The 27,957-nt window shown below is 39.6% G+C and overlaps 2 protein-coding genes across 3 annotated transcripts; both read right to left on the bottom strand.

Annotated features, from left to right (window-relative positions):
- Positions 1-118: 118 nt before the first annotated feature.
- Positions 119-7,910, bottom strand: LOC135448372 (alpha-1-antitrypsin-like). Of its 2 annotated transcripts, none has more exons than XM_064714348.1 (5): positions 6,959-7,163; positions 4,663-5,332; positions 2,931-3,201; positions 2,128-2,275; positions 119-1,129 (listed from the first exon to the last, which is right to left on the bottom strand). In XM_064714348.1, the coding sequence occupies exons 2-5, from the start codon at positions 5,318-5,320 to the stop codon at positions 938-940; spliced, it is 1,269 nt and encodes a 422-aa protein (XP_064570418.1). In that variant the 5' UTR covers positions 5,321-5,332; positions 6,959-7,163; the 3' UTR covers positions 119-937. The 2 variants fall into 2 exon arrangements, with proteins under 2 accessions (XP_064570418.1, XP_064570419.1); XM_064714349.1 differs by lacking the exon at positions 6,959-7,163 and adding an exon at positions 7,674-7,910 and having other exon boundaries at positions 804-1,129.
- A 12,052-nt stretch (positions 7,911-19,962) lies between these two features.
- On the bottom strand, positions 19,963-24,023 carry LOC135448258 (alpha-1-antitrypsin-like). The gene is made up of 5 exons (XM_064714055.1): positions 23,952-24,023; positions 22,555-23,244; positions 21,843-22,113; positions 20,972-21,119; positions 19,963-20,235 (listed from the first exon to the last, which is right to left on the bottom strand). The coding sequence occupies exons 2-5, from the start codon at positions 23,225-23,227 to the stop codon at positions 20,029-20,031; spliced, it is 1,299 nt and encodes a 432-aa protein (XP_064570125.1). The 5' UTR covers positions 23,228-23,244; positions 23,952-24,023; the 3' UTR covers positions 19,963-20,028.
- Positions 24,024-27,957: the final 3,934 nt, after the last annotated feature.

Raw genomic sequence — 27,957 nt, 5'->3', positions numbered from 1 at the left:
TCTTCCAAACAAGTACTAAGCATGTGTTTGGAGTTAGCCCAGGCCAAGGGCCATTTGCAGTAAGTAGATGGGATGACCTGCAGGGTCAGGATTAAGCAATGTGGATACAACCTGTGATGAGGCAGCTGACCTCATGGTTAGAGAACAGATCTTAGAGCTCTTTATTTACCAGCATAGATGTAAACTCTGGAGAAGGATTAATCTCACTGTTTGTTTTTTCCCCTTCCAGGTATTCATATCCTGTCCTTTCTGAACATCCACAAGGGACTTCTATTTATAAGAAATACAAGACTAAATCTATAATGCAATGCTGGTAGAAGCTTTTGGATATCTAGCCAACTAAAACATTTCCCAGCACTGCTTTCATATAGAATATTTGTGTAGAGTTTGTTACAGTAGTGGGCAGCCCAAGGAAGCCAACACAATGGGGGTGGATGCCATCAGCTGTGAATGTCCTAAAGGAGAGTACAGAGTAAGACTTGACCTTCAAAGGAAGTGCCTAGGCCTGGTCTAAAGTGACTGACTCTCCCAGTGTGTAATTTGCAGCTATGCCTTCCTTCCACTGGAAACCCTACAATGTCAGAAGCCAGTCTGTAGTTTGCAGAGATTTCATTTGGATTTATCCACTCAAAATTTATTTACTTTCACTGTTCCAACTAATACTGTCAGCTGGATATTACCTTGCCTTTCAAAGATGGCACTGATCACTAAAATGCTGATTTATCAAATTCTTTACAATTCACTAATAGGTATATCTCACTAGTTATTTTCTGTGGAATAACGAAGCAAAAAAGAATGTTTATAAGAATGACTGCACTCTTTCCTGATTTCTTTGGAAAAAGAAATTTGTTAATAACTGTTGGGATATAATTTTAATCACATTGGGCAATAATTCCATAAAATGCAATTCAAAAGAATAAGACCAGCCAGTGACCAGTCATTTTTCAGTTGGGTTTACAATTTTTCCCATGAAGAGGATGCTCTGAGTATAGTGATCAACAATCAACAGCAAGAATGGATGATTGAATTTGACAATGGGAGGAGCAGAATGAGGAAGAAAATCTATGCTGCTGACTGCTGCAGCCTCTGTGCCATTCTCATGGATCTTCAGCAGGGCCTTATGAGTAGCCTACAATAAAATACAGCAAGAATTAATGTATGTGGAAGATGTGGTGTGAAATTATTCAAATCAACACAAAGGTAATTCAACTGCTGCCTTTCACAAAAATTGCTGGTAAGCCAGGAACCAGGAAGAAGGACACTACAGCCTGTTGTGTGGTTTTTAGCAATGTTGTCTCAATAACCAGATATATACACATTCAGTGTTTCTCACCACAAGTGCATCGCAGACCTTAGCAACTGCACACCTTGTGGAATTAATTGAAAGTAAAATAACCAAGCAAGCTCCCAGGGAATGTCAGTTTCAAAGGGAAAGGAAAAAGGAATCCAGAACTGCTCTGTAAGTATCCCTAACAGCACTTGGGCACAGTTTAGCCAGGAATTCAACACTGCTATCAATTTTTTTGTTAAATTATTGTTGGGCATTTTAAATATTTTTCTTTTACTAGCCCCAAATTGTAATTTTCTTTTACTAGCTAGAAAATTGTCACTGATGTTTTCAGAATGGCTGTAAAAATGCTAGTTTTTATCTTCACAATGTTTTCAGGGAATGGGATGTTTTCGAGTCTGGTCCATTTTATGTTTTTAGCACTCAACAGAGCCTTCAATAGTAACAGCAATTTCTAAATCCTTTAAAATTGTAGAATGCATGTTAGAGGAAGGCCACTTTTTCTGTCACTGTGCTGATGCAAGACATGCACAACTCCTAGTTACCCACAGGCACCACTTCTACATGCAGAAAATATGCTATGTTTAGTTTCCTGGTTAATTGCCAAACCCATCCCTCCATCTACCCCCCAGTTTTGCTTGCCACAGTACACAAGAAAATATCCCTATCTCCAGATCTTGGAGAAGTCTGGAAAAGTTTAAAGGGACTTTATCAGCTAAATGTGCTATTTCAGAGTATCAGCCAGCCCTAGCAATAAGTACAATTTCACAGGTGAACTTAGGGTAAGGCAATTGGGTGTTAAGGAAACCATGGATGGTTGTTTCTGCTGATAAACTTACTTTTGAAACCTTCACTTCTGGGTTTCCTGTGATTCCAGACAGATCAGCCCGATTTGAAAACACTTCAGTTACACCCAGATTCATTAACATCCTCTTTAAGTCATAAGTGCCTGAAATGGAAAGTTTTGGAATATGCAGTTCCATCCTCCTGTCAATCCAAAAGCAAAGTATGGTAGTTATTGCAATCAGAATATGCCTTGGAGTGAAGATTCCTAACTTGATGGTGGTTCTTCTGTGCTAGAATGATAGTCTTTTCAGCTAAGAAACATGGCAAGAAAAAGAAGATAGGAAGATGTTGGTCTGGAGGATAGAAAAGTATGGAAGGAGAAAGATATCAGTTCATATTTCTTTTATGATTCTGCAACACAGTCTCTTTGTGAGACACTAAAAAGTAGTGCAGCCAGCATTTTTGGGACAAAGTTTCTTTTTCTAACCTTGAAAGTTCTGCTTTTGGAATTCACACCCCATTCCCTCTGAGGGATCTGACTGCTATGTTGCAGTATTACCACTCAATATTTTGTCTGAGACAAGGGAAATGGTGATACTTAGCATCAGCTAAAAAAAAAATGAATTAAAAGGAAAAAAGAATTAAATTTCCCACCTCAGAGATCTCTCATCACAAAGTAATGCTGATTCTAATTTTTTGCTGAAAATATAAAATAATTTGGTCTGACCCTTCATACCTCTTCTGTTGTTTAAACCTCCCATCAAAAATACAAGATAGAAACTGTAAAACCTGACCATAGCATTCAGACTTCAGGTTCTGACTACCTCAAATCATCAAATCAAAATTCTATATTTACCATCTTTGAAGAGATCTTTCCCATTTAGAAACAGTGTTTTTTGTCAGGGCATGTTCCAACTGTTTCAATTTTCCTTTATTGGGCAGGATAAAGAATGCTGTAACATCTCCCTTGTAAGGAATCTGCACCACCTTGCAGGACAGCTTCCTGTCAGAGTATGCTTTATAAAATCCATCTCGAGTCATCATCTCCACTTCAACTGAGGTCTTTACATTCACATGGAAAAAGTCCTTGTGAGTCCCCTTAATATTGAAGGGATTTTCCCAGTAAGCTTAAAAACAAAAGAGAAAGAATGGAGTTGAATACTTATTTCAATGAGGATATATTAATATTGTCCAGAAAATTTTACAGTAAACAAAACCATATCTGAATATTTACACTTGGAGATAAAAAGTACTCAAAGTTTATTAAATATCTTATTCTTTGTAACGATTAAATACCACAGGTTAAATTTTGTATGGAGTTGTACACAATCTTTCTAAGTCAGATAAATTAAATGAAGTAACTTCAGCATGTTACTTTATGTTTTATTTGAAGCAAATGAAAACTGACCAGAATCCAGGGATTTACTTTTTTCAGAATATTGCTTGTAAAGCAAGTTTCACAGCAGATGTCTAACTTTTAAAAGTTAGCATGTTATGCTCTTCACATGGTTTTTTATGTGTTTTTCATCCTGTAGCACTAAGGAAAAGCTCACATGCTAGGGAAACAAACTTTTGGACCTGAACATGACTGCAGTATGGTAAATGGAATAGTGCCTCAAGGTCTTTAGTCTTCAAAATGCTTTGCTCTATATGTTTATTCAACTGAATTTTCTGTGATATTTTATTGTGTAATAAAAAAGGTAATTCACTAAACAAATAGACTGGGATTATACCTTGCATTCTGTAAGTATGTTTTTTTGGCTTTTTTTGTTTTTAATGTTGAATTGAAATAGCCTAACTTAAAAAATAAATAATGGAATGTAAACTCCACAATATTCTGGTTACTTTATAAGTTTAAGCCTTCTCCCTTGCCCTCCATGAAAGAAATTTACTCTCGTATGGTGCTCAGACTAGGAAACCTGAGATTAGGTCACCCAAATTTATAAAGTATATAAAATGAAATACTTTTGTATTTTGCTAAAACTTCATAATTTCCAAATAATCCTTTATGGGTGGGAAATTCCATGTATGTCCTGCATGCTGCTACAAATGAACACCCAAGAAGAAGTTAATAATTTTCAAAGCAATATATTCAAATACTTCTTGGGATGTGTGTAATATGTTGACAAGGTGCAGAACATTTGGAATCCAACTCCAGAGGTACCTACCCATCTAATAGTCATGGACTGTAAGTAAATTAAAGTTTTAGGCAATTTTTGTTAAGCATCATCTTCAGATTTTAGTTTTCTACTTCACACATACAATGTGAAAACATTTTGATTTTTAAAATACTAAGTAGATGAAGTCTGCCAGAATAATTTAGCAATACATGAATCTGTTGTGCTCTGACAATTCCCTGAACCTGAATATTGCAAGTAAATGAACTTTTATGCTTAGAAGTCTAAATATGTGCTAGAAAAATTTAGATGTGGAAGAGGTATCAGAGTGGAAAACTTTCAATTTTTTTCATAATAGTCTCATCTGAACACATTCACTTAAAAATTATTCAGAAATAACTTGGTGTACTTGTTTTACTTCAGGTGAAACAGCACAAAACAGATGCATTAAATAGCATCTGTGTAACTTACCTTTGAAATAAATGTAGTTAACAATTACCATCAGAGTGTTTGGATCAAGGTCCTCAAGTATTTGGTTTATATTCCCACGGGTTTTATTCTTTACATAATCATTGATCTCTTTTTTAGCTTGAGTGGAATTCTGGAAGCTGCTGGAGACAGCTTTTCCTCTGTACAGTTTTTTGATGTCCCTCAGAAAGGTTTTCATTGGCTTCAGGCGTTTGTCCATGAACAGGGTGCTGCCCATGCTCAGCTGCACCTGGCTGCCGGGGCGGCTCAGCAGGCGGAGGAGCTGACCAAAGCCGTGGTGGATCTCCTCCTTCTGGATGCTGGTGAGGTTAAAGGCCAGTCCCTCCAGCAGCTGAGCCTGGCTGCTGCCTTGGGAGCCCAGGGCCACAAGGGCAAGGGCAGCAGAGATGCTGACTGGGGAAAAGAAAATGTTCTTGTCAGGCTCTTGAGTGGTTGCTTGCCTGTAAAACCGAAAGGCAAAGTCTGTATTGCTTGGGATTATCCTGTGGCAGGACTCAAGAGGATCTGCATCAAGAGAATACAGCTCCTGGGGGTCAGTTGCCTCAGGCTGGTCAGTGTGGTGATCAGTCTGGGTCAGACTGTGGGCACTGAGGTAAAGCATGGCCACCAGCAAGCACAGGGGGAGCATGGCCTTCATCATTCTTCACAGATACTGCGTGGACAAAGAAGAAAAGGTCTTGGATGCTGGAGGTTGGCTGTATCAACACCTCATCTTTTATTTCTGTCTGCTACTGCCTTCAAGTGGAAATCACTGTTATGTCCTGACCTCCTCCTTTGCTATGGAAGCGTTTTTTAATTCCTTGTGCTTTTGAGTTTACCTGTAATTCCTATTCATTGCTGCCTATCTCAGTTCTACTTTACTCTAGGTACAAAAGTTCCTTGTTAGTGGGAAAGAAACATGTGAGTATTAAAGAAAAATAAGAGTCCAAGGAAGAGAAGAAGTGAAAAGGTGCTGCTTTTTTTTTTTTTTATGACAAAGCAACACATTAGAAACCTTCTGATTAATTATTTTGTGCTTCTTTCCTAAGACCTCCAAAGACTATTATGCTATTGGGGTTTGAATGAGTTTTATGTTAAAAAAACCAGTGCTGCAGTGCTATATCAAAGGAAAACAATATGAGATTGCAAAATTCAGAAGTGCTATTTTCTCTCATTCCTGACTCATTTTACCATACAAAGTGGCTAATCATAAGAGCTGGTAAAATTTTTCTGCTTCAATACCTGATTGAATTAGAATATGTTTGTCTATTTTAAATGACCACTCATGTGTCACCTGTCTTCCAGATGGGTTCCTTCTTGTGTGTATCCCACATCTGGTCATGGGAATGTGAGACTGTAAGTGTGAACTTGGCCTGTCCTGTCTTTCCAAGCTTCACATCAGCAGGAAAGTATCCTTTTGTAAGGTAAATATGCCTAAGGCCAGAGTAGTGCTCAGCAGCAAGACTCGATCAGGGCATCTTGGACATTTGTAGTGACTGTGATCACTTTTTGTCTTTGTTTACTGCTTTCTCTTTTACCAGTTCAACCAAGAACATGTTGGGTTGATTTGTGGTGCCTAAGATAACAAGTAAAAGCTATTCCCACTAAAAATATGCTACCAGTGACTAGAAAAGCTCCAAATAGCCTTCACCTAATGTCCTGCTTGTAACAGATCAGCTTCAGGTAGAAGATCACAAGCTACCTGCTTACCCTCTAGTCAATGGTAAAGGCACTCAAAAGACATGGGTTCAGCAGAACAGGGGAGATGTTTACTGGAATTCTCTCCACCCTGGGACAGCACTCTGACCACCAAGGTTTGTGTGAAAAGGAGCCAGCTTGTCTTTCTACAGCCTTGCTCTGTATGATCTGGGTAAGTTGGATTAAGAGGACATCAGCACAGCAAAATCAGTTTGTGAATTCTGAGTCATCTCAGTGTGAGCAAGACACTTACTCATTCACTTCAGTTTTGGTTATCTGATTGTAAGCTTTAGGGGAAATTAGTAATGATAAATAAAATTGACAGTTGAGAAGTCAGAATACTTCTGTTATTGAAGCATATTTTTTCTAGATGTTTTTGAGCTATTTGGGATAAATATTCAGTGCAGTTATACTCTGTGGAGCTGCTACAATGAATCCTCAGAATTTGCTATTCAGTATTTCTTGAAATTAAGTTCAACTGTCATTTGAGTACTCAGAAACTAGATTTCACCCTTGAAAGCAGACGTGCTTTATGACTCACTGAGCTAAATACCATACAGCTGGGTCAAAGCCATTAAGATAAAGATAGCTGGGTACTTACTTTACATTCAGAGGACTCGTGCTCTCAATGGGCTGTGCTGTTTCTTGCTGCTTTACTAGTACTGCTGTTTTCCTCTGTTAAACATTACATGGCTTCAGATACGTATTACCTGGAAGCACAAAGCTGAATGCTGATGAGGCCAGTGTTCCTGGACCTTGTGTGCATGTGTCCACATCCCTTCACTCCAAACAGAGCAAAGACCACTGGGCCCAGGCTGGTCAGTAGAGTACAGTGTTGCATCCCAAAGGGTATGCAACTCCTAAGTAAATATTTATTGGAAATGATACTTTGGTGTCAAGAGCACAGAACTCTACCCTGTGTGCTACCTGAGATGAATAGAACCATTCATCTGGAGACACAATTTTGCCCAGCATGAAGCAATGAGTCTTCTTCATAAATAAAGAGGGCACCTCATTCAGTCTTATAATGGTCTCCTCACAATCATATGATTCTTTCTGGAGCTCTGTTAAGGACCTCCTAGCCTATCAAGATCTGAAAAGTACTTAATGTAGACTTCAGCACTTGAAAAAGCTGTATAAAATATGTGCCATCACTGCAAGTGCCCAAAGACAATACTGAACAAATGCAACTGCTGTAATGTATATGAGCAGCAACCTAGTCTCAAATACATCAAACAATAGCAAATGATGGAAGAGAGTAATCCAGAAATATTAACCAGTAATAAATCAAGGCAGTATCAAACTGTGAGTCTCACCCTTCTTATAAAGATGTATTTCCCAGGAATCTTCCAAAGGAGGGTGCAGATAAGTGCTGTGAAGCAGGTTCACCACCATTCACCAGTGGAGGTGCTGTTCAGATGCATGGTTTGATCAGCCAGCCAGGAGAATGCCTGCTTAGTCCCTCTATGCCTCTGCTACACTTTGCAGGACTTGTTCAGCAAGGAGCAGCACAATCCCCTTGATACTGTAGAACCAAGGAGCTGTGTGTATAAAGCTGTGTAAGCACAGCAGTTCCCAGCTGTGCTGCTTGCAGAGGTCGTTCTTTACCTGCTGGGATCCATGGCCTTGGTCATGCAGATAAGGTCCCTGCATGGTATTTACAGACTCAACCCTTCAACCCGTTATTTTTTCATTTTCCTTTTTTTTAAATTTTTTTTTAAATTTCAGAATATAGCTTAATTTTGCATGTTTGCCTCAGATACAGCCAAAGTTTGCTGTTAAGTATTTCGATTTTTGAATTTGTAATTTTTCTTATTAGAGTACCTCTTACTGCTGTCCCTTGGAGCACTTGTGTCAGGTGGGGCTTGATGGAATAGCCTGTTTTCTTTTTTTTGTCAGCCAAACACAAACGCTTTGCATTTAAATTGAATGAATGTATTAGCCAGAATTCCTGATGGCACAAGTGCAACCTTTCAGGAAAAACAAGAGAAGAGCTCATGGTGCTCCAAGAAAGGCTGTTGGTGCTTATGGACACTTCCTTAGTCATAGTGTTAAATATTTGTGTTAAATATTTACAGTTCTGTTAAACATCGCATGGATTAAAAAACCTCCAAGTGTCTGAGGACACAGATAAATGCTGATGTAGCCACGCAGAGAAGGTAGAAGTCAGTGCTCGCTGGGCCAGCTGGCTTCAATGTTTGTTGTCCCCAAACATGCATAATAGCCATCTGCAAACTCTGAAGAGGAGAGGTCCATGGCCAGGAGCAGCTGAAATACCAGATACACCTCCCCAGCTTGTTGTCAGCTAGTGATACGAGTGCTAAGGCATCTCCTGAAGTGGGTTATGGCCTGCACTGGGGCTTTAGATTTTTGATCATGCAGCTTGGGCACCTGCTTCAACATGGCACTAAGAAAAGCAGATCAGAAGAGCTAATTAACACATAGCTTGTTTTTTTCCCCCACAAATGAACTTGGCAGCAGTTCAGAACCTGTCCTACATTCAGAGGCTTTCTTTGAGCCTTGGTTTGGTCACAACAGAAGAAGAACCCTGGGCAGTGGACTCCACTGTGCAACTGCAGGGCCAGCTGAAGCAGAAGGTAGCAGGAGAGAGAAGAGACAGTGCTGTAGAGAATGATATTGCAAGCATTGGGGCTAATTCTGGATTCACTCTATGACCCTGAGGTGAACAAAAACATGCTTCAGTACAGTGAAAAAACTGTGTCAGAGACACAAACACAAACGTTTTGCTGTTCAGACATTTATCTGTATTGTTGTATATGTTGACATTCATCCCTCTTGTTGAAAGTCAGCATGGATTGATTTTTGAAACTCTTTAAAAATCTGCTTCTCTTTGCTTCGGGTATCCTTGTTGTCATGAGGTGCTGGCTTGAAAAAGAGGTTCTCCAAGCCAGCAGCTGTTCCACCCCAGGGCCTGCTTCTGGAGACAGTAATGCATAAAGCATGCCTATGCTGTTGCTTTGTTTTACACCTTATTTCCTTAAAAATGTGACTCTATTCCTATTATTTTATTCAAAATACTTCTTTTAAAAGATACCTAGCTCCTTTCATCAGCAAATACTCAGCATGCCTTGCCTGCAGCCCCAGCCATGCCCTGCTGAATGCAATGCAGACCGTCACTCTATAGAAGTATTTTCTCAGGCTCTTAGAAAACTCTCCTGTAATTCTGGGCACTCTGAAGGAAAAGTAATGGCACTGTCTCAAAGCAGCAAAATTGGCTTTGAGGAAGCCAATGGCTTCCAGCCTTGGCTGAGGAAGGACCTGGACGAAGTATTTGCAGAGCAGTCACAGCCACCCCACTCCAGATCTATAACATCCACCTGACAGAATACATATCTGGTGCAGATGTGAAACCCTCTCTGTTGGCTGTCCTAAGGCTGTCTTCGTGTCCTGTCCACTGAGACAGTACTTGCAATACCAACATTCACCGTTGCTTACCCTGGCACCAGACTCCAGCTGAGAGGATGCAGTGCCTGAGGGGTGGTGGCTCTGGGGCAGTAGTCAGTGTTAGCTTGAAGAGCTTACCTAAAGTATGGCTTGAAGGCATACGTGGCTGCAGTCAGATTTTCCCATTAATTGCTATTCTTGCAACAGGACTGAAAGGTCTGCCCAGCCCTGGCCTTCCAGTCAGCAGGGAAGGAAGAGGGATGCATGGAAGGTAAGCCACTGTTTTGTTGTGGTTCACAGAACAACCTTTCCTGCATTTGTTTGCCCACAAATATTTTTCTTAGCTCTGTTATCCCATTTGACAGAACCCATGTGCTCATTTATACTGTAGATGGAGATTACTGTTGGGAACTTTTTGCTTTAATGAGTCTTTATTAATTTGCATAATTTGAGAGGTAAACATATCCATTTCAAATGATAATACAAGCTACAGATGATGAATGGTATTGTCAAATTGTCCAGGAGGAGCATAGATCTATGATTCACATGTCAGTCAAACAAAATATACGAGGAGTTCAGCTTCTGACTGACATTAAAATCATTATTTCAGGATAACGAATTTCGTATTTCATAATTTTTTAATGTATTCAAGATTTTCTTGTCATTCATTAAACACTCAAAAGTTTCCGTTCTATGTATTGCATTTATTGAATCTGAGAAGAACCAGAATTTATGTGTCAAATACACAGTTGTGTGTTTCTGTGTTGTGTGGAAAGTGAACTTCTTAAATATGGAAACAGATTTCTTAAATCCATGTTTATGGACCAAACAAAAAATGTCCTATTAATCAGTCTGTACTTCATGGATACATTTGTCAGATGCTTGAAATAAATGTTAAGGTGCTTGATATATGCTGGCCAAGTCATGTTTTTATCCAAGAGTCATGTTTTTATCCAAGAGTTGTTACTAAAAGAGTGTAGTTTTAAAACTCTAACTTTGGAAACTCTATTTTGCTAGGAAAGTTTGTCCATGAAGGTGTTACTGGTCCTTAGTAGTTATGTATTTTTTTAGAAGTAATAGTAACAATTAGCTTACAAGAGACTTTAAAAACAGTGTAAGACATGCAAACACAGGCTCTGGATGCCCTGAAATGTCTCTCAGTGATCTGCTTCATTTTTCTTGTTAGCACACTTGTGAAAGAAACATAATTTTGCTCTTAGTTCTAATACAAACACAGGTTGTGTGCAAAGTCATTCTGATCTGATGTATTGTGTTTATCCTTTCAGGAGAGACAATCATGTTGATTTTTGTTATTGATACTAAAGAAAACTCTCCCCTCATGTTTTCACTTGGCTAGGGCTGCTAGCACTGCTGAATTTCTGTAACCAATTACACAGTGGCTGCTCAATGAGCTGTGCCTAACAAAGTAATAAGGTTTAATTAGCCCAACTTAATCTGACAATGTGCTGCTGGCACCCTATCTGTTTCTACAGCTGGCTAGTGATGCATGTTTGCATATGAAATAAAGATCACTCCTTAAAATTCTTCTTTGCTACTAGTGTCGTGTAATGGAATTTGAAGTTGTCTTCTCCTACATTCTCTGCTTCCCTCTGTACAATGCAAAACAGGTCTCAGTTAAGCAAATTGACATTTTCTTCAGTTTGAATTTGATAGAGGACATTTTCAAGCTACACTTTTCATATTCTTGTTGTTTAACCACAGCAAAATTTGGATCACACAAGAAACCAAAATCTGTGCAATCAAGCCCCTAATCCTTGATATCTCCAACATGTAAAATTGTTTCAGGGTGCAAAAACTCTACGTACAGCACACAGGCTGCTTAAGGCAGCACTAGGTCTGCACAGAGGATGAGAAGGGATTAGAGTTTACAGCATTTTCCTTTATACTTTAAAAACATGATCTATACTTTTTTTTCCCCAATGATGTTGATGTTCATCATGCCTTACATGGATTTACACACTCAAAGCTCTGAGCCAAGTTTTCATCAGTGATTTTTTGCTACAGACAGTTTAACCTATGGCTGTAATCAATAGCAACTGCTGAGTAGTGGGAAGACAGCAGCCCTGGCTAGTGCAGCCTCAGTGTGCTTCCCAGCAAAATTCAGGAGGTCTTTGTGAACATCCTTTAAAGAAAGAGGGCAAGTTTCATAGGAACAGAGGTTGGACAGTAAAACTGTAAAGGGAGCTTGCTCATGCAGTGGCTCCCTGGAATGATTTCATCCGAGGAATCCCAGCCCAGGGACTGGAAACAGACCTACCTTGTGGAGAGCAGAGAAATGGAAATGCCAGAAAGAGGTTGAAGTGAAAAAGTAAGGGAGATGTTCTGTGCTTCTCTTACAAAACACATGTAGGCACTTAGTAATAAAACCTTGTTCAACTTCTATCCAACTGTGTTGTACAATGGTTTCTTGCAGCAAACTTATAATCAATATAGCAGAGAAACATTGAAACTCAGGGATTATAATCAGACATTAAAACATATTTCTAAAACTGTCTCTCTATATCAAGTATTTTACTTTTTGGGAAAACATTGTCAACAACCATCCCAGTGTGTTTTCCCCACAGGTTTTGTGCCTGTGTAGCAGAATCTTAGAATCAGAATCTAGGCTGGAAGAGACCTCCAGAGGCCATCTAGTCCAGCCCTTTTCACAAAACATCAGATTTCTCAGGTACATCTCTCCAAGCACAGGAGCACATTTTGCAACCTCTCTGGACCACGTCTTCCAGACTTAACAACTGCATGGTAAAACGTGTTCATTATTATAATTTTTTGCATTCAAGCAGTCCTGTTCTCTGATCTTCGGTGTCTTCCAGCTCCAGCATCCTATATATTTGTCATGATCCAGGGACTTCTGAGCTGTCATTAACAGAGAAACCATTGCATTTTCTCAGCTGAACTTTGCTTAGCATTAATTGAGAGAAAGCTTGCATGGATCTTCTGCTCTTCCATTTATCTTGGGGGGGGTTCTTTGTGAAGCATAATCCACACGGATGCTTTATCCTCCTCCCCCTCCCCCCCAGGTGGGCCTCACAAAAAAAGACTCAAAGGAGAAAATCAAATGTTCTTGTCACCTGCTAGTGCCTAGATTATCTTGAAAAGCCAAAATTTCTAGTGCTTGCCTTCAGTAAAGTCGGGTTGTGACTACACTGCTGCTTTCCAGGAGATGTAGGTGATTTACAGCTCTTGAGATGCACTATTCAGTGATCAGTTAGTTTATGAGATTGAAACCCTATCACACGCAGTGAACTTCTTATTTGCTGGCTGTCATTTACAAGATAATAAGGAAGGGAATTAACGTCTGAGTGAGAAAGCATAATGAAAATTTCCCACCTCTGCACAGCAAGCCACCACTATTTTTTACAGAGGTTAATTTTATCCTAGTTTGGACTATGAACTCAAAGACCAGAGGAAAAAAAAAAAAAAAGAGGTTTTAATTAATGTCTTTGAAGTAGTTTCTAAAGAAAGATTGGAATACCCAAAAAATCCACAGAGTGCCAAAAATAATTCCTCATTTTTCCCACAGAAATGAGTTACAAGACTTAGAGCTCAGTGGCCCTTTCAGTGCTGCCAGGCTCCATGAATACTGAAGTATTTAGAGAGGCTATTTTACCCGTAAACTTCTCTTTACCTTTCATCATCTTCCCCAACCCAAATTCCATCTCCATCCAAGGCAGACATGGCACATCCAACTGGAGTGCCTTGGAAAGAAAATGGAGCTGGGCTTCTTGGGGTATCAAGGGAAGAGCATTTTGAGAATCAATGTCAGTAAAAAAAAACTACATAAACACAGATTTTGCTTTTAAATATAGAAATAGAAGATATATCTGGCTGTTCTTACTGCCTCTGAACTAGCTTGCTCTTTTAATTTTGCTGTGTTGAATTAAATTAAGATATGTATCTGTGGTGCCTTTATCTGCACAGCAGTACAAGTATAGAAAAAAAATATGCCTTTTAGAGAAATAAGAATTAAAATTGTGTGTTTACCCCACCTGTGGTTTTTGACTACTCTTTTTCTTAATTTCTTTCTAGTAAAGAAATGGAAGTATTTCTTTAAGGAACCCCCAAGTTATACTGCCCAAAAACTGGCCAAAAAGTGAGTAATTTCAGATGGGAATAGGTCTGAGTTTCACTTATGATTCATAGCAGTGTATTGAATGAGTTGGAGCCTGAACTAAAGACTGGGTTTAACCCTGCTGTACCAGATGTACAAAATATAAAAGAGAAAGGGAGCCATCACCTCACTAAGCCTGGCAGGGAGCAGTCTTTAAGCAGATAAAGGTGTGGAAATTGCTGGCAATTAGAACAGATATAAATGTCTCAGGCAAGAAACTGCTGCAGTGCTCTGCAAATGCTACATGCCTTGGTGCAGGGAGAGCACCAAGTGACACTGGAGTGGAAAGTTAACATAAGGGCAAAATGCTTATTCTGAGTGTTTCAATTTTTAAAGCTTTAAAGGCTTTAAATGTGGCCGGCATTTATGACACCCAGTCAAAGTGATCTCCCAGCAAGGGAGAAGCAGCAGTACAGCTCCCCTTGCACGGGACTGAGCCTGTGCCCTGTGACTAAACATCTAACTGATAGAGGTGAAAACTTTAGTGTTAATTCTTCACTTCTACAATAATGTCCTTTTTCCTCTTTCCATTGGTATCACTTTCTAGCTTATTTATGCCAAAAACTTTAATATCTGCTAATTAAGTAACAGTCAGGCCTTAGAAGAAATCGAAGTCTACATTGCATGGTGCTCTGCCCAGGCAGAGGAGTTAATTAGGCCAAGTGTACTGTCAGGCTGCTCTTGCCTTTCTCCTTTCCTGTGTCATGGCAGCTGCAAGAGGCCCCTCAGCTTAAGCTCCTGCTTTTCACAGCAAAATGTAGCTGTCTTGGTAATTCCCCTCTTCCTCACATGTACTCCCCATGGACCTCTGCTGTTTATTTGGGAAAGAAAAGGTCTCTTCAAGACATAACATGTTTCTCCATAGAACCTCCAAGAATATTTCTGTTTTCTCACCATTTTCTCACAAGAGCAGCTATTTTCCCAGTCCTTCCTTTGCAGAGAGGTGATGTCCTTTAGCACATCAAACCCACCCTTAGGAAGCTGAACTGTGAGTAACATGTAACATAAACTCTCATATGAGTCTTATCTCATGTTCACAGCTCTTGGAAGATGCCCCTTAGCCAAGATGTTCTCACTGCCCTTTCTTTTATTGCTTGCCTTCACACAATATAAGACAACTGAATGAGAATGTGAAAACAATCCTGGAGGCTGTAAATCTTCTGAGGAAGATTACTTCCTTTTAATCTTTTTTTCAATGCAGGCAGCTAGTGGTTTATGTCCTTGAAAGGTATTGTGATAAAAGTCCAAGATGTGTTTTTCAGTTAACACAAGACACTTTTGGGTCCATTTAAACTGGAGAAATCTCAGAAGCAATGTCAAAGTCAGCTACTCTGAGGGAATGAGAGATCTGAAGAATGGGTTGGAAAGCCAACAGCCTCAGCTAGAGCATGCTTTGCTTATAGAGCCATCCATTTCTAATCGATTTGTAAACCTATTTCTTTCCCAGCACCTTTTCCCAGATGAAATAAGAAAAATGACCAAACCATGTTGTGTTTGAAGAAGAGAAATACAACTCTTTTCCAGACCTTTGCAGGAGTCAAGTAACCACAGATATTTTTTGTCTCCTGGCCAAATGACAGAGCACAAGTCAGGAATCTAATATATAGAACTATTGAGTTAATATTATGGCTTTCCATTAAGAAGGCTTGGAAATGTTTCCGTGAAATGCATTTTTTTATTTTGCTTTGACTTTCACGTTTTGCGGTCTCCTAGTAGGCAGTGCTACAATTAAATCCACCCCATTCCAGAAGCCAGGTTGTCTAGCAGTGTTTCAGGCCCTCTAATACTTCAAGCCTATTAACTGTCTCTTGGAATTCATCTACATGCCAAGAAAGGTTATCAGCCTGAGCACACTTTGTGCAGGTACCTTTTCTCCAGGGGAAGCATCTGGGCATCCATTGCAAGCTACCACCTGCAATGACATCTCCTTCCTTACCAGTCCCATCTGGGTGGAATCCCAGGATTCCCAGGGCTGTCTCAGTAGGCACTCTGGTTTTGGCTCTGAAGGAAGAGCCCACCTTTACAGTAGAGACCAAGAGCACTCAGCACTTACCTGAGCTGTGTGCCTCCCAGCACGTCCTGCCCAAGCCAAGTACTGCACCACATCCAGTGTGACACTCCCAGAGTCATTTACATGGCCCTGGCAATGTCCCCTCCTCACCAGATCGGCTCACAGGAGCTCATGGGTCCTGAGGGGCCCTGGGCTGCTGCTCAGGTGTCCCTGAGCATGGGTGATTCTGCTGCTGGTAACTCATTCTGATATGCCAGGAGTATGCAGGGGGCATTTGAGGTTACCAGTGCTCTTTGAAGGTTGTGGGAGAGCACTGCTTTGAGGCATTAATCTATCACACGGATTTCCTGAGCCTAGAGGTTAATGTGATTAGCAGGCTATGAGGATCTTGACCATGGCACCTTCCTAGCTGCCAAGTTCGTGATGGCTATAGAAGCCGTATTTTCTTCTCCAATTAATCACCAAGTTCTTCAAAAACTGAGAAATTCACATAGTATTTCCAAGAAATATCTGTTAATTACTAATTGTGTGACAATTACTAGACTATCAGAAAACAAAATTAAGTACATGACACCATAGAATTGTTTGGGTTTGGGTTAGAAGGGACCTTGAAGATCATCTAGTTCCCAACCCATACCATGGGCTTCTCAGGGCCCCATCCAGCCAGGCCATTGACACTACCAGGGATGGGGCATCCACAACTTCTCAGGGTAAACCAATTCGGTGCCTTACCAACCTCACAGTAAAAAATTCCATCTTAATATCTAATCTAACCTACTGTCTTTCCCTTTGAAGTCATTCCCACTTGTTGTGTCACTCCAGGCCCTTATAAAAAGTCCTTCTCCATCTTTCCTGCAGGGACTCTTCAGGTACTGCAAGGCTGCAATTAGGTAACCCCAAAGCCTTCTTTTCTCCAGGCTGAAGAATTCCAATTCTCTCAGCATTTCTTCAGAGGAGAGGTGTTTCATCCTTATTTTGTGCATTTAACGCAAGAGTATTAGTTGGTCTTTCCAGCAGAATATGTAATTTGTTTTCAGCCCATGACATTTCAGGCTGTTGCTTCTGTTACATGCTTTTAGATTCTCCCAAGTGGGTGCTGTACAACACTGAGAGCAATGACAGACCTGTGCACTGGTACTAACCACTGGCTGTTGGAAATATGTAATTTTCTTTTATACCTCAAGCATACTATTTCTCTCTCTGCCACCACAACAATATACAGTTTCCTGATTTTGCTTGCTCCTTCTTTTATTATCTTTAACACTACTCAAAATTGCCTCTGGTTTTCTTCCAATGTCTGTTGAACTTCACATAATTTGTAGATAACAGTTAAATCTATCTCCACCATGGGTTAGTCTGGGTTTCTGACCTCCTTATTTACATTTTTAGCCTTTGTTTCCCTTCTGGTTCCTAAATATGACAATAAATACAGTTTACTACTATTTCCACGCTGCTTGTTTTCCTTTTCTCCTTATTTCAATGTGTGCTGTTCCAAAGTTTCTGCAATGTTGGCAATTCTTTTTCTGTGGCTGCTAACCTACATGAGAAGACTGCTTTCAGCCTTTGCAGAGACTGCTTTGATCCACCCCATCCCTGATTTCCCTCAGGGTCTGCACAGGCAGGGCTGAGGCTGAGGTTGCAAGCACTCCCACATCTCATCCGTGTGTAGACACCAGTGCAGGCTGCATTGGAAGGTGTCCTTTGTACTTTGTCCCTCATGTGGCTCATCACCCCAGCTCCAGCCTCCAGCAGTGCCCTTGCACTGAAGTGGCCCATCACAGTTCTTGCATGCAACAGCAGCAGCAGCTCTTGACTAGCTAGGATGAAAGTCCTTCCTTGGTTACTCTGAGGTTTCTTGGTCACAACACTCGCAGCCAGAGAGCCAACCAAGAAACAAAAACCCAAGGAAGAAGAAGTAAAAAAGAGGCAGACTGGAAGAAGAAACACTGTCCTGAGCAAACCATGACTGCAGTGGGTTTGTGACAACCTTAATGCTGACATTTTTGTGGGGGGTTGTGCAATCCTTCTGGTCTCATTATTGACTACACAAATTTGCTGCACATTTGCAGTGAAAGGCGTGCCCTGTTTTTTGCCAAAATGGAAAGAAAACCAAAGCAAGACATGTACGGTTCCTGCACTTGTCTGAAGATGGTCCCTTACCAAGATATTTGCTGGTCATCCAGTTCTTACATCAGCTTTATTTTTGTCTATCCACTTTCAAATGAGTTAAGAGGCAAGGCTACTTCTCAAAGTGAGATGTGATTGGCAAAATAGCACTCAGATATTTTTTCCTACTAACAAACAGAGATTATTGATCTGAGGTCCATGATGAACAGCAAACATGGTCTCTTGATATTTGCCTACAGAGTTATTTGTCATTGCAAAGCTGGACTTTGACAACTCATCCTGAGTTAGCCCTGAGATTTGGCAAGAGGTTTGAAATGATCTTCTGTAGAATAAATTTATCTGTATTTCACCTAGACCAAGTCCTTATATATTTAGAGGCATGAAGACAACTACTTGTTACTAAACATACTAAATACAGTTATGAATAAGAAATAGTTTGTCATTGATTTATGTGATTTTGAGGAGGACTTTAAAAGTGAATATCAAGTGTTACCTGTCTGCAGATAGACATGGAATGTTTTTTCTATTTCTTATTGGTATTCTTGCACTACAATTTACTCATATTGATGACACTGGTTTAATGTGAAAGAAAATAAAGATCCCCGAACAAAAAAAAGAATTATGTTTTAGAAATATTCACCACAGTTTTTATGTTATATTTTTCACAGACATATTAAGAAGCTAAGGTCTAAAATGTTGTAATTTAAAATTTTTTCTACCAGTTTGAGATATTCTATAACAAAAGATTTAATCAATTTATAATTTACATTCTTTCTTTGGCTTTCTATATTTTAATAAGATACATTAAAGATGTTGATTTAAATACTAAAGGAATAGATAATAAAATAATTTAAATATTTACTGCTTTGTAAGTGAAGTTATGTTTCTTTCATAACTATGCAATTATGTAGTGCAGCTGGATTCAAGGAACCTTAAGGTTAGAAAAGGTACAAATATGAATTCCCAGTCTGCTCTTAGTCTATAACAGTAATCCACTGCTAACATTTAGAAAAGTGACTTCTGAAATATTTTCTGTATTTTTATGTGTTTTTATGATAGCTTAAACCAAATTAACAGTTCCTAGGAAAGCTCTGCATTTCCTACTGAGGAAGTGCAAACTTTCTGGAGTTATAATTTGCATTCCTCCTTTTTTCCACAATCTGTCAAGTCTGGAAAGTGAATATCGAAGGTGGCATCAGTAGAAACAAGAAACGACAGTGACAACAAATCTATGAAAAGGAAACTGGTGCTGTGTCATGGACTACTCCATCAGGCTTTTATCTTGAGGTCTTAGCAACAATTGTTCTATTATTAGGATAAAACAAAAGTATTTTTTCTGCTATGCATTCCTTCCTTAGTAGAATTTAAATTATCTGTACAGCAAAGCAGCCTTCTTATCTCCATGCCAGGGCTTCTGCTGAGGAGGAGACAGAGGAAGGCAAGCTAAACCAGCTGCACTCATCAGCCCTTTCCATTGGTGGTGTCCTCCATCTCACTCACTGATCCTGCACTTTCATGCTATGCTTGCTTATAAAACATAAAGAAATTAATGAACATTCACTCCAATATTAAAGAAATCTGCATCTAAGTGTATTCATCAAGGGTTAGTGGACTACACGGACAGGAATTAAAACTTGCACCTCATTTTTCCTGTTTCTCCTTTCATATGCACACCCTGTGACTGTACAGCAATACCTACATCAATTGGAGACTTTTAACCAGCTGAATACCCCACAGGAGCACATAGAAAGGGCTTCTTACAAAACCGGTAAAAAGTGACTTGTATTTCATTAACACTGCATGCTATATTCAGGTGTAGGCTGTGGGAAATCCTAGTGACTTTTGGACAAGAAAAATAATTTTTGTGTTGTAAGGGATTAATAAGGTTTCTAAGGATAATGGTTGAAAGATGAGCACTAGCACAGAGTGGTAGGCATACATAAGTGTTTCACTGGATCACAGGAATTTGGCCAGTGATGTGCATAAGTTTTGTCAATCAGTCATTTTTCTGAGGGTTTACAATTTTCCCAATGAAGAGGACAGTGTGGGTGAACTTATCCAGAATCAGCAGGAGGAATGGTCTGTTGAATCTGACCCGAGGCGGGCGAGGAAAATCCCCGGATCTCCAGGTAATCTCCTTCACGGTGGCCCCGGCCGCCTCAGTGCCATTCTCATGAACATTCAGCATGGCCCTGTGGATCACCTGCAAGGAACAAAGCAAACAGCCTCCAGCTGACCATCCAGCAAGAGGAGAGCAGCCTGCCACCCTCTTCACTTTGGCCAGGCAAAGGGAGCCCTGCCTGGAGCAAGACCAAGCAGCTGCAGCTTCTGGGAAGGTCATCCCCAGTTGCTCCCGTTCCCACCGCAGCACCAACAGCCATCACACCAACCAAGCCATCCTCCTTCACTGGTTCTGCAGAGTAACCCTCAAACTGCAAACAGCCAAAGAGCACTCGAGATGACTGATGACAAGAAACTTTGGAAGCAAAGAAAGCTGGTAATTTAGCCGAGACTCAATTTTGTCTTTGGCAGCTTTATGTATTATTGTGAATTTACCCTGTCATCTAGCTGAAAAAAATAACTTTTTGAGAACACTAGAAGGACAAGAATAACAGCCCTTTGCCCTGTGTAGGAAGAATTAGAGGAAATTTTACCAAACCTAATGCTCTACATTTAGATAATTTTGTTTAGTTGCCAAAAGAACATTTAATTATATGTATGTTTTCATCCTCATCCTCCAACCATGCCTTTCTAACCCCTTGTAAGCATGTTTGGCTTCAGGTTTATGACAGACAGGGCTTTCTTTTCTTCCAATAGACTGGCAGCTATTGGAGAATGAGTGATGCTTCAGAGAGACTGGGATAAGCTTTTCATGGAATATTATTGTCAGGTTCCTGGGAACAGGCAAATCCTGTGGCTGCTTTCACACGCTGACTTACTTTTGAAACCGTCAGTCCAGGCTCCTCAGTAATCCCTGAGAGATCAGCTTGTTCAGTAAACAGATTTACCATACCCATTTGTTTGACTATATTTTTCACATCATAGGTACCAGAAATAGAAAATTTTGGAATGTGCAGATGTATTTTTCTGTAACAAACAACACAAATAGGGACAAATCATCATCTAGGCAACATTCCTCAATGACTTCAGTATACTGACACTTCACATTTGTTTTTCTAAGTATTTACAGCCTTCTCTAGGGGTTCAGATAGCATTTCTGATCAGGTTAGCTACTTAATGTGGAGGATTGGATAGAATAAGCCTGTGCTAGCTCCTGCCTCTGCAGTGGGGTTCAAGGAGTGGGGTGGAGACACAGCTATACCAACTCAGAGGCAAACAGAGCTACTACTGCCAGGTAGGAGGGCTTTTTCAAATGATTGTAGCTAGCTGACCTAAGGCTGCTCAAATATACAGCAGGGCCTTGGCCTCCACAGAAATAGCTGCAGTAATGGTGAATTAATCCACTTTTACACAGAATGCCCTCAACAGCTACTCCATTGCAGTTTCCCAGTGCCTGCTTGAAACAAAGGTCTGTTGACCTCATCAGGGTGCTAAGTAATTTTTGGTTGAATCAGGAACTTAACCCAAGATTAATCCCAAGCTCAATAACCTATTTTTTCACTAGCCATAGCTCTGTTTAATTTTCATTTTCCAGCTAAGAAAAGGGAAATCCATCATAGAGTCAAGTAAGTCTATACATTAAGTGTATAGAGTTCAGTCAAATAACCTGTCATTTGATGTTTTGTCTTGGTGAGATAAACACAACTAATCTGTAATATGGTCACCTCTCACCTTAGCAAAAAGTCTTACCTGTCTTGGAGGGACTTTTCCCATTTAGTTACAGTTCTTTTCAAGAGGGCATCTTCTACCTGCTTCATCTTCCCTTCATCAGGCAAAACAAATAATGCTGCAACATCTCCATTGTAAGGAACCTGAACCAGCCAACAGGACAGCTCTTCATCAAAGTAATTTCTGTAGTAACCCTTTCGATACATCATGTCAACTTTTACAGATGTTTTCTGATCCACAAAAAAATCCTCCTGTTTTGTCAGTGCCGTACTGAAGGGTTTCTTCCAATGGGCTTATGACAAAAAGAAAATGTGTTCAGTGGAATACAAGGAGGAATGGTCACAGTGAATAAAACAGGATGTGGTTCCACAGCCTTCCTTTCATTAGAGTAAATATCCTTTTCATGTTACTGCATCCTCAGGTGTTACAGCATTGCATATTTATTTTTTTAGGTGCTTAAAGACAATTACAGACAGATAATACTGAAAACACCACCTTCACTACAGCATGAGTCTATGATCACATGCAAAATTACTGAATTCAATAAAGATATTTGATTTAAAATTTCATTAAAGCAGGTGAGGAAATATTTTTACTGGCAACAAATATACATGGGTTTATAGCTATACCTTACAGATATTGAACATTATTTCCTCTATTTAAAATATTTAATTTTTTTCTCTTTTCATTCTCTGTAATAAGCATTATCTTTGCACCCTTTGATATATCTTACCTTTAAAGAAGACATAGTTAACGAGAACCATTGCAGTCAGAGGATCAAGATTTTCCACTAGTTTAACTATTTTCCCATTTGTCTTTTCCTCAATATAACTGTTGATCTGACTCTCAGCACCAACAGAGTTGTTAAAATCAGTAGAAAAGACTTCAGATTCATAAAAGCTTTTGACGTCATCAAAGAACTTCTGTAGTGGTTTTAGTGTTTCTTCTATAAAAAGGGCATTGCCCAGGCTTAGCTGGAACTCACTATCTGAACGGTTCAGCATGTGGAGGAGTTGGCAAAAACCTTCATGTATTTCCTGTTCCTGAGTCTTTTTCAGGTTAAAGGCAAGCCCTTCCAAAATCTGTGTCAGTGTCACAGCCTTGGCACCAATTGCCAGCATTGCAAAGGAAGCAGAGATGCTTATGGGTGAAAAGAAAATATTTTTGTCCATTGCTTCAGATGCAACCAACTTGTAAAAGGAAAATGCAAAGTCAGCATTGCTGAAAACTAGTTTGACAAAGGTTTTGTTCTTAAGTGGAGAAGCTTCTTCCCACTGAGAATTACGTCCTGGGTAATATGTCCCTTTAGCATCATCTTGCTTATTACGGTAGCGAGGATGCTGTTGACGCAGGGCCAAAGTATGCAAACCAACTAGCAATAAACACAAGGAGAAAGTGGTCTTCATTTTTCTTTCAGCTGCTTCTGCAAAAGAATTAATTTGTTCATACTATGTCCTCCAGTAAAGTAAAATGATGCTCTCAGAACACACCTGTTCTCCAAAGCCCCCCACACTTATAATTCGCATTTCTGATGCATGTCAGTGTTCCCTGGAAAGAATACAACTCCACTATTTATGTTTTTAATCTAGTTCTCTTTCAAAAGAGGTAATTTAAAACTTTTAAAAGTTTATTAACTTTAATATTAGTATATTCTTTTAAAAATTTTAAATAACTGGAAGCTTATGACCTTTTCCCAAGAGTAACTGGCATGAGTTGGTTTTGTACTCAGTACTGCACAAAGGTTACTGCAGCTCTGTTAGTCTTCCTCAATTCATCAAATAATTGGAGAATTTAATCTGTTTTAAATAAAAATGTAATATATGCATAGATCATACTATCCAGAACCAAAATTACAAAATGCTCTTACAGTTCCTTCAAAGGTGAAAGACTCGATCACTAGTCTTCGTGGTATAAAAGTCTATAGTAATTTCTATTGTTTCCAAATGCAATTTTTACTTTATTATGGGAAGTCTCTTCCTTAGTATCAGTTCTTTCTGGCTTTTGAAATGCTTTGATTTTTTTCATAAGAGTTATATTCCCTATTTACATGTACAAAGGCACCACTCCCAGGTAAGGACCCCCTCAAAATGAATTGTAAGAGATCCAAAGGAAAACTAAAAGGGTACTTACATTGCTACAGCCTGGTCTTGTCTGCCCATTCTTCTCTTCAATACCATTAAACAGAGTTAATCAGAGCATTCTGTTAATCATTAATTAGTTCAAATAAAAGTTGCCAGTGAGGATGCCAGTGAGGATGCATGACATTGGCTATTTTGGACAATTTTTCCAGCCCAGACAAATGCTGGGTGATGGGGCTGCAGACACGAAGGAATGGAGCAGACACTGTATCTCTGTTGCTTCCATGCTTGTGGATTGACAGGAGGGACCTGCTGCTGTGGGTGTTTGGCAAGGGAGCCACAGCTGGACAGCTGTGACTTGGTGTGAGGGCCACCCTTGCTTGGGTCTGCCTGAGCCAGCACAAAGGATCACAGTGTCCCTGCCAAAATGCCTTCTTTGATTCATTCTGGGGGCACTGCCCATGCCACAACCTCTCTGGCAGGATTTCAAAACTGCGTTTGGATTTAGAAAGTCCTTCTGCCTTACTATCTACCTTAGTCACAACTTTCAACACCATGTTTGATGGTTTGGGGGATTTTCTTATGCAGAGCAGACCATGTGTGATTGGTTCACAGTCTCCAAGTTTCTTAGGAAAATAACACGTGACATTATCACTCTAGTGGGACATTTGCAATCAATAAAGTTATTTACTCATTGCTGTTGGCCATCACCTGTGACTGAGTGTTTGGGGAACTGGGGAAGAGTTTTCACCTGGCTTTGTAGAAAACACAACAAAACCACTACTGCTAAGAAGCAGCACTGACTGCAAAGAGAGACATGGTCAGAAACAGATATTTTATTTCCTTGGGATAATCTTCTGCATCATATGCACCTGAAATGGACACTGGGAGGACACAGAACATGCTGCCAATTCACCTTTCATCCAGTACTAAAGAAGACATGCTGGCATCACTGGATGATATTCAGGGTTGAATATAAGAGCAAATCACTGCAGGAGAACCTAAGGCAGAAAATGAACTTTTTTAAACAGATCTAGTTGCCAGCATATCCCTATCTGCAAGTTGCTAGGCATTTGATTTCTGAGCAGGAGTCCCAGACAATATCAGATATTGAAATGCCCCACATGAGGTGTTCAACATCTCTGGATGAGAGCACATTGGTGGGGAGCTGTGCTTAGGAAGCAGAAGGCAATTCTAAAAAGGGAACTGGATTTTCTTCCCCTCAATCTCAAATCAAGGCTCTTGTCCTGTGGTTGTTTTATATGGCTGCATAGTCAAGCAGTGAAACAGGACAGGGCATACCCTTTTATTTTTTACTTCAGCAGTGTTAATCTTTTTGCACTCATACCTAGGGGCTGGAACACCTGATCACTTGATCTGGTTACAAGACCCTCAAACCATTCTACTTGAGACCATCAGACCAAAGTCACCCACTTGGCTCATATGTGGGCTGCAAGAGGTTGAGGAGGAAGTGAGGGGACAGGTAATTAACAGCTTTCCTTCTGAGAGTCTTCTGCTTAAAGATCAAATGAAATATAAAACTACTTATGGGACATGTGTAGATAATTTTGCATGAATTACTGTATGTGTTTTCCCCTATCTGTGAAAGACATGTATGTGAAGGCACACACTTCTAAGTATTCATAGGAGTGGAAAAAGATCATCCAGTAAATGTGATTTGTTAATGTAATAATGCACGCACAAGTCTGGCAGACAGAAAACTTGGGCTGCCCTCTGAGAACAATTCAAATAGAAGAAGAAACAAAGGCCCTAGGAATTGTTTCTGAATGTGATAACTGATTGATGAAGATGTGGAATTGTTACTAATTCTAATCATAGCAGTGTGTGAGTAGTTCTGCTAAACAGAATCATTACCTTTGTTAAATCTGAACAGAACCTGTGGCTAATAATATGTGGCATAATTAATACATTATGATTTGGACTGAAAAAAACCTGCTATATCAAATTGTTTGTGATATTTTGATAACATATAAATAACATTATTTGATATATGATAATATATAAATGATATGATAATATATAAATAATAACCTCAAAACATTTTAAAGAACTTTGAAGAATTACACATTTGGTAGATTTTATATGCAATTGTTTTAAATTTTTTTTCTAAAAGCTAGTAAAAATTAGTGTGCTCTTTTTCATCCTGGTATGAGGTAATGTAAAGGGGCATTTTCTCTTGTGATGACAGACTGTCTGAGAGAGTTAACATCTCTCAGCCTGATTATTTACAGCCTAATCAACTTATTTAATTGTCTTACTTTTATTAATTTAATAATTTCATTTACATCTGAAAGTGATTCTCAGGTTTAAAATATTTTTACATCACTTAATATTAGAATGGGAAAAAATTCAAATCACACATTTTCCTCATGCATGGAGAACACTTTCTAGGGAGAATGCCAATGTAGTGGAAGGACACAACACATTGCTTTCTGGAGCCCTTAACAGGGAGTCTGTCCATCTAACCAGGTAAACACAGGTATTTTCCAACCTTTCCTATTATATTAGCTCAATTTTCCCTCAACAGGAAAAGCCTAAGTGCAAGAGATTGTTGAGAGGTTATTCTGTCTCTTTGGGTTGGTCCTAAACATTCTCCACAAAAAGTTCTCTCAGCCCAGGTCTGTCATTCAGGAGAGCACCAGGAGGACGTGCTCGAGGAACAAATAAAGTTGCTTCACCCTTCATCATCCTCACAGCATTTTAAATGCAAAAATTAATCCCTTCTTCTTTGTGTCAAAAAAAGCCTTTACAATGGAAGATGAACTTATTGTGGAGGAACCTCCATATTCTATCCTGCAAGTTCCCATTCCCAACTCTTCCCTATTCCCCATCTGCCTCCAACATGTGCACCTTGGTCCTGCCTTTCCTTGGTCCACCAGCAGTCTGGGCTCCCTAGAAAAAGAGTTTATAGCAGGTGTTACACCTGTGAAATATATAACAGACACAACATGAAATGGAAAAGCACTGTATGCAATATCTACCCAGGAAATTTATGGTTTGTGGGCTGCATTGTGTATATAGATAGAGTTAGGGGAATAAAAGCCTTACTGATCATTGGAAATTTGTGTCAGGAACACATGAGGAGCAAGCAGTGTGCTGGTGCACCTTTGGAATTGCAGCATCACCCTGCAATGTGCCACTCCACATACACTGCCTGTGGGTGCAGATCCATCTCTTTTTACTGGCATAGAACTTGGCTCCTATGTGCTTCGTGGGATGGTCTGCGGCTCTGGCATCAGATGTGATAATGGAACACAGTCTCTCTTTGCCCAGTCTCTGCCATAAATAAGTTTTGCCTTTTTTATACCTGCTAAGTTGTCTCTTTTCAAGGCTGAAAATCTTTCACCTCCAACAGGAGCTGTTCCAGACCTTAGATTAACCTTACAATTTTTTCTGAAGATTTAATAGTTCTCTGTTATTATAGGACCATGTGTGGATGGTCCAGAGATTTAGATAACTTGCTATGTGATTTGCTCATTTTTTCTTTCTCAGTAATTTCTAATATTTAATTTGCCTTCTTTTCCATACTGAGCTGATCTGTGCATGTACTACCACCAGAACACCAAACCATCAACCCTGTGTGACCGCAGTCAGTTCAAGTGCAGCATTTTGCCAAACCTGCACCTAAAACTTAGCAAGAAAATCAAAGTCCCTGTCAACACAATAACAAGCCAGAAAGATACTGTTGTTTCTGGTTTGAAAATCAGTCAGAATTTGTCATGTCCATTCCTTTACTTTACCAGGAGATGGTGGCACAGGGCTCCTTTTCCTATAATCCCCAAAACTCGAGGCTCCATGCTTAACAGTTCTACTTGCAGTTAACAATGTAGAAGAATCACACTGAAAGGTTGGCTTCTTGCAAGAATCTCACTCATAGCTGGTGTACTGAAATCTTTGCATTTTACCAGTTGAATTTGCCCTATGGACCTTTTTCTCTTGGTCTTAAAGAGCCCTTCTTATGCAAATAACTTTTAGAATAATAAGTTCACCAGAATATAAAAGTTCTTATTTTGAAATGAAATTGTCTACCCAGAGAA

This window comes from Zonotrichia leucophrys, chromosome 5, assembly GCF_028769735.1.
Source record: "Zonotrichia leucophrys gambelii isolate GWCS_2022_RI chromosome 5, RI_Zleu_2.0, whole genome shotgun sequence".
NCBI lineage: Eukaryota > Metazoa > Chordata > Aves > Passeriformes > Passerellidae > Zonotrichia > Zonotrichia leucophrys.
The sequence above is the reverse complement of the archived record's forward strand: the minus strand, read 5'-3'. Positions and strand labels throughout refer to the sequence as shown.

What these genes read in the sequence shown, in the direction of transcription:
- LOC135448372 (XM_064714349.1), bottom strand. Translation starts at nt 5,320, where the DNA reads ATGATGAAGGCCATGCTCCCCCTGTGCTTGCTGGTGGCCATGCTTTAC. An exon ending in TAACTACATTTATTTCAAAG is followed by an intron (nt 3,202 to 4,662) that starts GTAAGTTACACA and finishes TTTGTTTTTAAG; the next exon opens with CTTACTGGGAAAATCCCTTC. An exon ending in GAAAGATCTCTTCAAAGATG is followed by an intron (nt 2,276 to 2,930) that starts GTAAATATAGAA and finishes TTGGATTGACAG; the next exon opens with GAGGATGGAACTGCATATTC.
- LOC135448258 (XM_064714055.1), bottom strand. Translation starts at nt 23,227, where the DNA reads ATGAAGACCACTTTCTCCTTGTGTTTATTGCTAGTTGGTTTGCATACT. An exon ending in GAAAAGTCCCTCCAAGACAG is followed by an intron (nt 21,120 to 21,842) that starts GTAAGACTTTTT and finishes TGTTTGTTACAG; the next exon opens with AAAAATACATCTGCACATTC. An exon ending in CTGGACTGACGGTTTCAAAA is followed by an intron (nt 20,236 to 20,971) that starts GTAAGTCAGCGT and finishes TGTTCCTTGCAG; the next exon opens with GTGATCCACAGGGCCATGCT.